Raw genomic sequence first — 12171 nt, forward strand, 5'->3', positions numbered from 1 at the left:
AAGCAAAATGCTGGCTTGCATCCACAGATGCTTCTCAAGCAAATCCCAAGACGTCATTCTCCCGTTGTACTCAGCCTTGGTGAGGCTGCAGCTGAAGTACTGCATCCAGTTTTGGGCTCCACAATTCAAAAAGGATGTGGAGAAGCTTGAGAGAGTCCAGAAGAGAGCCATGCGCATGATCAGAGGTCAGGAAAACAGACCTTATGACAAGAGGCTGAGAGCTATGGGACTCTTCAGCCTGGAAAAGCGCAGGCTCAGGGGTGATCTGATGGCTGCCTATAAGTTTATCAGGGGTGCTCACCAGGATCTGGGGGAATGTCTGTTCAGCAGAGCGCCCCAAGGGATGACAAGGTTGAATGGTTATAAACTCCTCCAAGACCAGTTCAGACTGGACATAAGGAAGAACTTCTTTACTGTCCGAGCCCCCAAGGTCTGGAATAGCCTGCCACCAGAGGTGGTTCAAGCACCTACTTTGAACGCCTTCAAGAGAAAGTTGGATGTTTATCTTGCTGGGATCCTATGACCCCTGCTGACTTCCTGCCCCTGGGGCAGGGGGCTGGACTTGATCATCTTCTGAGGTCCCTTCCAGTCCTAATGTTTATGAAATCTATAAAATCTATGAACTCTGCACAGACACCCAGACAGTAGAGTTATAGTCACAACAGTGATGATTTCACCTACACTGGCTTCAGACAAAGGGAAGTCAGAACACGACTAGAACCACAGGGACATGTCTCAGGGGAGACAGGCTGTCAGACTATGGCATATGTAGACATACTCCAGCTATCTTTAATCTTGCTAGCAGCACGTTGATAACAGTGTAGCTATGGGATACCAAATTTCAGGGTGGATAATAGAAAGCCAACTAGGACCATGGGTAAGTACTCAACAGCAGCCTTCCATTGAAATCCATGTTGCTGCAGCTAAACTGCTACCAGCAACCAGCTAGCTAGGGTGATGCTAAACTTGGGTATGTCTAGATGTATTGTAATCACACCTCCAACAGCAGAAAACACATACCCTCAGGGTACAGGAGGAGATAGGTGAGATTAAAGCAGAAGAAACTGCACAAGCAAAAGTCATGAGGAGCAAGCAAAGGATGTCAGCTGAGTAAGTGGGTGCAAATGCTGAATCAGGGACAGGGAAAGCAGGACACACACAGGAAGGCACAAAAGAGCAAGGTGTCCATATATAGGAGGATGCAGGAGGCAGAAAGACAGGATGTGCTAAGGGAGTGGGGGAGGTGTGCCTTTGCAAGTGTGATGGGGACAAGTGTTCAGAGATGGCAGGCATTTGGGTGATTCACACAAAGAGCAGGGATCCAGTGAGGCCCCAAAAAGACTGTGAAACCAAGAGAACTGTTTTGAATTGGATTTAAAAAAGGGAAGCCACAGACGATGTCAGGAGACAGGGATGGAGAGGAAACTAGGGTGGAGGATGGGAAGTGGAAAGCCTGCAGAGAAGCAAGGGAGGTGCCCTGAGATGGGGTAAGACCCACATCCTTAAGGTGAAGACTAATATGGCTGCAGCATCAAAGACCTCTACAGTTAAGGCAAAGGAGACCAACTGCCTGCATAGGCAGGGCAATGGCTGGGCAGAGGTGAGAGGCCAGGCTGCGAGTAAGAGTAATCTCCACAGGGTTTCCCAAGGGCTGATCTCTCAGGAATGACCAGAACAATCCCCATGACTATTCAAGCACTGCTCTGATTGAACAGAACAGAAGAGTGTACAAAGCCTTGTAGAGAGCTGTAGGGCCACCACTGCCCAGCCAGGTACCATGGAAGCCCTTCTTGCTCCAAGGGATGGGAAAGGAGGCTCATGTTGCAGGCAGGATGTTTCTGCTGGAGTCAGAAGGCCTGGTGCTGGTTGGGCATACAGGAAGCTCTCCCAGGAAGCAGCATGAAACCCCTCCTTCCCCAACTGTTCCATATACTGCAGTTATTTTTAGCGTCTTCGTTCTCCCGCTCAGGGTGATTCACACTCCTCTCATTCATTCAGTCCCAGCCAGACATTATAGAACCACCAACAGGCCCTGCAGACCTTACACAATTCTCAGCAGAGAAGGCTTCTGCCTAGCTCCTCTGGCACCCAAAGCTGGCACAGAGGCCCTGCCTAAGAATCTACAGAGTCCAGATGGAGAGCAGTGACTGATGTAATTGGCTCAACACCATCCAGCAGGCCAGGGCTCACTGCCTCTCAGCTCGTATTGTTGGCACCCATGGTCAGACATTGTTAAATTCTGTGGTGTCAAACAGGGCAAAAAGGGAAAGAGAAAGCAAGAAGTGCCCCCTCAAGAGGTACCAGGCTGGAGAAAGCTGCTCTTACACCTTTCTGAGTGGTTCTCTGTAGTGGCTCCATTCTTTGCGTGGGGTCTCTATATACAGAGAACATCACCAAACACAATACAAAATGTTACTCATGTGGACTCAGCATATCTACATGAAGGCCAAGCCTCAGCTATAGTGGCTAATTTTTCCATAGTGACATAAAGCTACCCAGCTCCTAGGAAATCAATTGTACATGGGATGTGCAGCACCTGACACTACTCAGTGGGATGCTCCTTACAAGGTTTTTCATATCTAGAATGAAGGCTGGACAAAAAAGCAGCACAGACCCATTCCTGACATCTGTGCACTTGAAGCTCCTAGGCTCAGCTTTTAGCCTGCTCTGCTACTGTTCCCTGGTACCAAAGTGGGTGTAGTATTGACTTCTGTTGCACTTGCTGGAATAGTCACAGGATCATAGAGAAATAGGGATGGAAAGGGCCTCTGGAGGCCATCTAGTCCAAACCCTTGTCTGAAGCAGGATCATCCTTATCCAAACCATCTAATGTAAGTCCTTGTCTAACTTATTCCTAAGATACACAAGCAACCCTGCTCCACAACTACACAGCATATTGCCCAAAGACACCAAAAGCACCCTAACCTGCCACTGGCAAAGCAGTCAGTGTCCTGCTACTGCAAGTGTTGTTAAAATGCACTCGAGAGACTCAAGAAAGAGGGCCATGGCACCTGCTACAGAGGAAGAGAAAAACCCTCACAGTCTGTACCAATTTAACCTTGAGGTGAAATTCCTTCCTGATCCCAAATGCAACAATCGGTCTAGCCCTGAACAGAGGGACACTGAGCATAACTCTGCCCATCATGACCTTTTATTGGACAGCCAAAACTCCCCTTTCTGTATCCCCTTCATAAATTTATCCCAAATCCTTTAATCTTTTTTCATAACTAAGCCAGTCCTATACACTTAGACAGGAGCAAACTCTATTCAGGAAGCAAATGAAATGCTACCTAGAACAGGGGGCCTGGGACCAAGGGACCAGGAGCACAGGTCAGAAAAAATGGCCAATGGGAACCAAATGCCTGGAGCACGGGAAGGAGGGCTAGGAGAAGCCACAGGACCAGTGGATACAATGCCACAATCTCATCCTTATTCTGGCTACACAAAAGGCCCAGAAAGCTACTGGATCCTCACCAGCTGTTTTCCCTTGGTGTGAGCACAGCCACCTCCTTCTCCCACGGCAAGCCTACTATACAGGTATGTCATGGCAGCACCACAAATCACAAGAGCCAGTGGGCTACAATAATTGGCAAGGAGGCCAGGCCTAGAGCAAGGGTGTGCTCTGCACCTCCTCCCCTTGCTGTCTCAGCAGAGAAGGTATCCCTTCAGCATTAAATACGGCTCTGCCACCAGCTCCTTGTGTGCTGCTGAACAAATCCCCTGGATCCCTTTGCACCTCAATTCCCCATCTCCACAGCTGGGATTATTCCCACCAACCAGAGAGAGGTTTGTGAGATTTGTGAATTCAATCATGTTTTCAAAGTGCATTGAGATCTTAAAGTGGAAGGTGCTAGGGCTAAGGACAAACTGTTTGCCTTGTAATGGTTCCTTACTCCTATTTTGCCTATTACCACTCAGAAATGAGGTAGTGCACGGCGTTTCACCAGAGACAATGCACCCTGACCTGTCCATGCATTTTATCCTGTGCCGGCATGTGTATATACAGATGGGCTTAGAGAGAGCAAGCTCACTTTGCATTCAAGTGTTACGTGAAAAGCTGAGGCCAGGCTGGGATGGGATGTGGGTGCCAATTCCCCAGTGCCAACCCTGTGAGGCACTCCTTTCTGTGGCTGGGTTTATTGAAACAGCTCTTTTGTGAGCTCTGATCGTTCCAGGGCATGATGCCCATCCCCATTTCTCTAATGAAAATGGTGTCTGGAGTTACTGGAAACAATAACTGTAGATTACTCACAGAATGAATCTAGGAACCCAAACCAGACCAGGCAGAGATTTTAGCAGAAGAGAAACAAGGAGATCAGACACCCTTAGGTTCATTGTTCACTTGGCAACAAAACTCAGTGAATCCTTACGTTTTGTTCTAAAAAAAAAAAATCAGTGAACCAATTGGTCTCAAGTAGTCCTGGTAGGTGAGCTTTTACACATGCCCTCTTTAAATCACTCCGAGCAGCACAGCCCTCAGTGCCAAAGCAAACTGCCTGTCATCACGGCTCAGAAGGGAGATTTATACAGCTCATTAGTACTTCAGTCTGGAAGTTCTCGGCTGAGATTCTGTTGGCTATTAGCATCTCTCAGGTCATTCCCTCTACTACCCACCCCCAAAGATGGCACCTCCCTCCCCGGTCCTGGCAAAACCCAGAGGATGCCCACCTCAGCCTCACTTTTCCCTTCACATGGAGAGTTATCTCTGATGGAAAAAAATGTCCAGATATGCATTAATTACCAGACCATTTTATACCTTATCACTACAATACTTGCTTACATGCCCCTTGAGCAATGCTGCACACATCTTCTCAGGCCATGCACAGCTAGGAACTAAAATCTGCCCTCTGGATACTGGTTGCACATGCAGATTGCCTGGGCCTGTTCAAGCTTCCTGAGCTGAGCTCTACAGTGGTAGCAGGAGGCATTCAGGATCATGGGAAGATCACCTGCTCAGCCACACACATGATGTTCAAATGCAGTAGAATGGAAGTTACTCACTGAGGCCTCAAATTAGCCACAGAATAACAATCATGTTATAATGGGGAACTTCAAGCTTCTCCCTGTTGCGACTCCACTTTGGGTGCACTCTATGTTTTCCTGGCAATCACACACTATGATGTCACAAATACTGTAGTGCATGCCTTACTGTTTTAGAAGTTAGCTAAATTGCCATGAGATAAGTAGGTAAGAAGGTAGGGTAGCCAGATTTTTGTCACCTGATGGAGGAGGAGGAAATTATCTGCCCCAGGTAATTTATATTTCTTATCGATTCCATTTCTAATCAAAATTACCTCCCAAAGCTATTCCAGGCCATTTTGCATCTGAAGAAGGAATCTAGAAGCTCCATCTCCTGCACAGAAAAGTCTGTACTGACCCAATTTGGGACACTGCAAAGTAAATGTCATATTTCCTTTGCCCAGAGAAGTGGCTGAGACATTCTGTTCCTTAGCACCACTATTCATCAGCAATCACAGCAAGAATAAGAAACCTTGTGCTTCACTTCAGCAAGGTACAACCAAAGCTGCCCAGGCTGTGTCTAGGACTAACAGGATCCATGAAAAAGTGTTCACGTAGACAAGATACAGGGGCTTTTACCACCAAGGGATCTAGAGTAAGTCTGACTCAGCACCATTTATCGAATGCTTCCACTCTGGCCAGCCTGGGGGAGCTTTTTCTGTCCTACAGCAGTGCTAGGATCAGTCCCGGAGTCATCCCCACCAAGAAATATACTCAACAGCGGAAGAGATTACAAATCCCTGCTCACCCTGAAACATGGCAGTGATCTCAGTTCCTGAGGGATGTGGCGTCCCCGTTATAATATGCCTCTACCACTAACAGACCTCCTTGCTGACATCCTCAGCAGAGAGGTCCCAGGAAACAGGGTCTCTCATCAGAGCAAAGATAAAACATGTAAACAGTCCATGTACGGGGCAAGCTTACCACTCCCTATGTCCTGCCAATTCTACATGTGGTTATCGGTCTGCAGGACTCACAAGCCAGCAGCCAAACCATATTTATTTAATAAGGGAGACACTGTTGCTACCTCATGCAAAAAAAGCAGTGCTCATTAAAGACCTTTCTGGGCCCTAAGGCCAGATCACGAGGGCCCGCCTGAATGTCTATGGCTGTCCTGTGGCAGGGGAGAAGGCAGAGTCTCAACAATGCTGCTATACAAGGCTCCCATGTACTTGGCCTTTCAAATCAGAATCCAGAGCTCCTAGCCTGAACTTGTGTGCATTGTAAGGATGTACTTCTCTCTCCTAACTAACCCAGGCATTATCTGAAGGAAAGCAGTTAAAAATCAGTGCTGCCTCAGCTGTTCAAATACAGACACCCGGGCGAGGAGGAGCGGGGGAACGTAGCCTGTTTGCCAAAGTCTGGTTCAACTTGGACTCAGTGACTGCAAATGCAATCAACTCTTCCCGAGACAGCACAAGGCTGCAGACACAGCAGTTCCTGGGTGCACATTCACACCTCACCTGGCTGAATTGGTCTTTCAGAGCCTGTCAGAAGTGTGAGAAAAGCCCCTGCAGCAGAGATGGCTCCTAGTGCTACGAGCGAGGGGGCACTGTCAGCCTGGCTGGGCAGCCCAAAGGCTCCTTACCTTGCTCTCAGCAGAAGTTGTTGCTGGATGCTGCTGCTTGGTGATGTTCTCAGCCAGACACCAGCAGATTCTCTTCTTCTGCTCCTGGGAGTAAGCCTCCAAACTTAATAAGCACTCCGACTTCTGACGTAAAGAAAACACAGGCAGAGAGCGAGGTCATTAGCAGCATGTCACAGGGCCCTGGCTTTGTTTGCAAAGCACTTGTCTCCCAAACCCCATCTTTGATGAATGTAAGAACAAGCGGAGTCCGCTCTGAAAAAGTCCTCATCATCTCAGGCCCTGAAGAGCCAGGAGTGAGTAAAACAGAGGAAAATCCGTTCCGAAGTGGCAGAATGTCAAGACATAGCTTGAAAAGCTTTCTGTAATGTGGAGCGATGGATTTTTTTACTCCCAATAAGTGAAGCAGTGTGGTAAGATCTGGACAGAATGTCAGCAATATTGTATCATGTGACACCACAGTGGAAATGCGTCTATTGAACTAATTCAGAGGATGGAAATTGCTCTTTGCTGTGTGCAAACATAATGACACGACATAGCCTGAACTACTGAAAGCAGCCAAGCTCAGGCTGGGTTGGGCTACAGCTAAGGCTAACCTGCAAAAAAGCTACAATAATAGGAGGCCAAGGATAGAAAATTAAAGTCTCTCCCCTTTTGCTTCTTTGCCCAGAGGAAGATGTAGAAGGGGGTCACTGGAACCCTGTATTGTACCTGTATTAAGACAAAGTTCATATGAGAGAGGCACAGCCACTACAGAAGGTGCAGATAGAAGTGCAGCTCCCTGGTCTAACTCACAGAGCTTTACAGAAAGCACCATGGGTTAGACCAACCCTCCCAACCCAACCGACCTTAGCTGTTGGATCAGGAGGATGGGGAATCAAGCTCCAATTTGGAGCCAATCCAGTGAGAGAGGCTATGGATCTGCAGCCTCTTCCCCTAGCTCCACCCCGCCTCTCCCAGCTGTGGTGCCATCTCAGGATGGGAGAGGGAAAAGACAGGGGAGGGAGGTCCATTCTGGGGTTTGCCCAGACACATTGGGTTGGGGAGGTGGATGGATTGGAGCCACTCGCCTCGGTTAATTTGTCACATGATTGGAGCACTCTGCAGTTGTGCTCTTCTGTTTGGGCACGGCTGTAGAGCACTTTCAAGGGGCCAATCACATGACAAATGTTATTTTGGTCTGCACCTAGAGAGACTGATCCCTCTGAAACAATGGAATTCACCCCAAACATGGGGGGTTTCACTGGCCTCTGCCCACAGCAGCCCTCAGGCTTGGCTGAGTCCATGCTGTGTCCCAGGCCCAGGCTTTGGCATGTTTCAGCTGCTATAATCCCCATATGTCATATAATGTGCACTTGAGAATCAAACTTCTGTGCTTTTCTGTGAGATGTTCTTGGGGCCCGCTCCCACACAACCAGATTAATAAACCATCCTTGGCAAACATCTGCCAATCTCTGAACTGACAACCTCTCAATCCACAAACTAAATGCGAGGCAGTAAGTGGGGCCTGGCTGGGACTGGGAAGGTTTCCCTTAAAATGATAAGTGCTGTGGTTGGATGATTTCATTCTGTGGTTAATTCTGCAAAACAGAATCTTCAAACTGACCTGCAAGGAAATAAAACTGGTCTTGTGCCCTTATAGCTTATTTATGAGGCATGAAAAAAAGATCTGGATGCATATTTTTGCATTTTGGGTTTTTTCTGCTAGAAAAGCAAGTATTAGTTACCCTGGGTTTTTTTTCCTGGAAAGCTGTATACATGACAGTGGACCTTGCAGGTTGATTAGGTTTGGTCTTTCTATTTCTAAGATGAAAAGCAAGCAGGAGAATTGAAAACAAAAGCTCTCTCAAGCCTTCTTCTATGTCACCAAAATAAAATAATGGTGCAAACACAATTAGGCCCATTTGCAAGCAACCTTTAGAAAATGTCATTTGTAGACTGAGCTACCACAGCGGCTTTTAAGAAAAGCAAGAATTCAAACTCCCACTGTGAAGACTGGATGGTTTTCTGCCAGCAAGGCAACCAGGGCTTTAGTTAAGGTTCGCTGACATTGATTCCATTAGAAGTCTTTTTGGGCCGGATTGTCACCAAGGCCTGAGGGGCTGAGGTGTGTAGGTCTGAGAAGCTGTCATGGGCTACGGGGTGCCAAATGTCCTGAGGCACTTTGGACATTCTTTCCCATTCTGTGTAGTTTCAACATGTGTTTTTATGGCTAAATTTCTCATGAGCTCATGAATTGTTCATGAGCTGGAAGCTGGAGAAGGGAATTCAGTACATCTTATAAACTGAACCAGCCCCTTATTTGCTGTGGGACATTCAGTATATCTCTGCCCACTTCCTTCTTATCTTGATGAGTCTCCCATCTTCTGACCCCTACCAGGATCACTCTGACCATCATTTGGCGAGATGGCATTCACTACGATACCCCAATCCTAACCCAGCACTCCAAAACTCTGCCATCCCGCAGTACTCGGGTCCCAAACCAGGTCACCACCAAACTGCTAATCTGGACCAATTTGATCTTCACTTGTACTGTACCCAGAATGAAACACAACCTTTGAAACTTTCTGAAATAAGACATGAATAAACTTTCTGAAATAATGTGGCAGCATTCACTGATGCCCTGAAAACAAGGAGTAAAGTGACCCTCTGCCCCTGCACTTGGATCTGCTGCAGCAGAAGTGAATGACTTAGAGGAAATCAATACAGCTTAATAGGTGTAAGTGTAGCTGAGAGGAGTCACATGGCCACATAGCTATTGTAGCTAATGCATATTCCACCCTCCACAGAGAGCTACAGCAATTCCCCTGGAGTGAGGCGTAAAGAGATTCCAAGTGCATTTCATATCCACTTTATTGAGAATGATTCAGAACTCACCTAGTCCCACTCTACAGCCCCCTCGCCAATTAGATTATAGCTACCATCCATTTGATTAGATCTGGCATACAGTTTTACCCATCCCACACTGGACATTCAGAGACAAGTACCCCCATGTTGGCTGCAAACAAGCCTGAGAGTCCACATGGAAACAGCAGCCTGAGAGATGTTACCATCACCAACTTACTGATAGGAAACTGCCCCCCACCCCAAGCCTGAGAGGGGAAGGAAAGGAGAATCTCTGCTGTGTCTTCAGGACTCGAGTATCATTTAATCTGAGAACACAAACACCCAATCTTTTTGACCAAATGAATGTGATATACAGCCCCCAGGTGCTGCTCTGGTGGCCAGAGCCAGCTCTAGGGCAGTGCTGAAAACAGCCTGTCCAGATCCAACCTGCAGAGGAGCCGAGTACCTCCATCTCCCTCTGGAACTCAGGCCCCAGCTTATAAGAGCTTTGGGATCTATCTAGAGGGAGGGTAATAATGTGAAGTGTTAAACATTACCCAACACAGGGCTCTAATGCTTGTCCCCTCAGTCTGGTCCTGTATCAGTGGATTGAGGCCCACAGGTTCTACCAGACACGGTTCACCTCCCCCAGAATCCCCACGATGAATAGGAGCGTGGGTTTAGACAAGTGTTTATCTACATGCATAAAATGTAATTTCTCCACTCTTCAACCACCTCCCCATAAGAGACCCTCTGTTCTCAGAAGGGCAGTAACAGGGGAGGATGTTTTCCAAGGTTTTCAGTGCTCGCAAAGAACATGAAACTATGAAACTCAGATGCTTGGGACTCCCGATTTAGTCGGAAACCAGTAGCCAGCAGATCCTGCCTCCCTCCACACTGAACCAGTGCCTGGGTAAGCATGCTGAATACCAACTACCTTGGCCAGGCCTCGCTCTGGGAACCAGCCTCCCTGCTATTGTTTTTATTTAGGGAGGCTACTGCTTCCCCTGCCAGCATGTGCAGAGAGAAAACATGGTTTAATCTCACAGAACTGGGAAAGGAGGATGCAGATGGTGTGAAAGGGACATTTGCAACCAGATAAAGTGCCCAATAGGAGAGCTGCCAGTCGCCTTTGCGCTGTGCTATTTACACAGTGCTTTCGAAAAACATGTTATTGCAAGTGCTCTGTCTGGCTGCCGTGGGATCCTGCCTCATGTGAGACTGCAGCCCTCCAGGCAGAACTGGCCAGCAGACTGGGGCTGGTTGTTACCAGAGCAGTAGAGAAACATAAGGGGATGCTTGGAGAGAGGAAGGGCCCAACTGAGCTAAGCACAGGGCTCCAACCATCCCTGTTAGCACCAGGGGACCACTGAGTGGAAAGGAGCTCTGTTTGGACAGGCAAACAATAGCTCAGACCTTTAAATCATCCCTCAAAGTTTGGATCTCCCTCTACCCGTGCAGGGAGATGCATGAACCCCTGGTATTAGCCATCAGAGCCTCCTTCCGTGCCAGGACCACTAACCAGAAGAGAAGGCTGAGGAAGAAAGTGGGACTGCACAAATCCCAGGTTATACTGAGAGCCATGACCACCCATGCTAACAGCCATGGGCACAAACACAGTCCTATCGGATTCCATGACCCTGGAGATCTGCGCTGAGCTGGGCCAGTGGGTCATGAGGACCCCTGGAGGAAAGTCCTGCTACAGGCACAGGTAAGATGTTCAGGTATGTGTAGTATTCATATGTCTAAAGCAGTGGTTAGTAACATTTTCCATCATGGGCTGGAATAACCCATCTCAAGTTTGAGACAGACAAATGCTAAGATCCAGCTGCCACTGCTGCCACTTCTCTCCACCGCTCTGCCATGGAGCAGCACATACAAAACCCATGGCTGTCCAGATACCACCCACAATGACTCTACGGGTCAGATCTGGATGGAAAGTGATTTCACTGTGAACAGTGGTCACGTCCAGGTCAGCACTGAGCTAACCAAAATGTCACATTTCTTGATGGCTCTATGGGGGCAGAAGACTTGTGTATCAGAATTGCCACCACAGCTAGGTCTCACTTGGCACTCCTACAGGAATCTCACCAGGGAGACCCAGGACAGAGACAGGAAGGACGGAGAGGTTCACCTTGGAGGTGGGGATGACTAGATGGGCCAAAAATACAGCTGGGGAAGCCTAGCTAAAAGAGGAGTTAGAAGCCAATGTGAGGGGCAGGCTTTGTTAGGATAAAGTTAAAACTGCCTGGTGGTCTCTCAAGCTTTTGAAAACAAGCAGATGAATAGTTAACATAGATATAACCTTAACTCTACCCTCTTTGAGCAATACCCCAGTATGTCCACTACACAAGTGCTCACACTCTTCTTCTATACTATGAAGAAGCTACCTGCACTTGCTTTATAGGCAAATATTCAGTCTACATCACAGAAAGAACACCACATCTGCTAAATTTTACAAAATACCATAGAACATGGACTATCATCATGTCCCTTTATAAACCTCTGGTGCATCCACACCTTGAATACTGTGACCAGTTCTGGTCCCCACACCTCAGAAAGGATACAGACGAACTAAAGGAGGTACACAGAAGGGCAACAAGGATGACTACTGGTATGGAAGGACTTTCATATGAGGAGAGAATAGAGACTAGGTCTATTCACGTCAGAAAACAGATGTTTAAGACAGGGGGTTTGATAAGGATTTACAAAATACTAAATGGTGAAGAGAAAGTAAATAG

General features: G+C 47.6%; 1 protein-coding gene across 7 annotated transcripts in view; it reads right to left on the reverse strand.

The window, feature by feature from the left end:
* The window catches only part of RGS3 (regulator of G protein signaling 3), a 181006-nt gene that overhangs the window by 58271 nt on the left and 110564 nt on the right, over window positions 1-12171 (reverse strand). For all 7 annotated transcript variants that reach the window (XM_006022634.2, XM_025203071.1, XM_025203073.1 and 4 more), the window contains one exon: window positions 6608-6730. In XM_006022634.2, the coding sequence (XP_006022696.1) occupies window positions 6608-6730 (123 nt within the window). The remainder of the gene's footprint in view (window positions 1-6607; window positions 6731-12171) is intronic.

Source organism: Alligator sinensis, unplaced genomic scaffold, assembly GCF_000455745.1.
Source record: "Alligator sinensis unplaced genomic scaffold, ASM45574v1 scaffold235_1, whole genome shotgun sequence".
NCBI lineage: Eukaryota > Metazoa > Chordata > Crocodylia > Alligatoridae > Alligator > Alligator sinensis.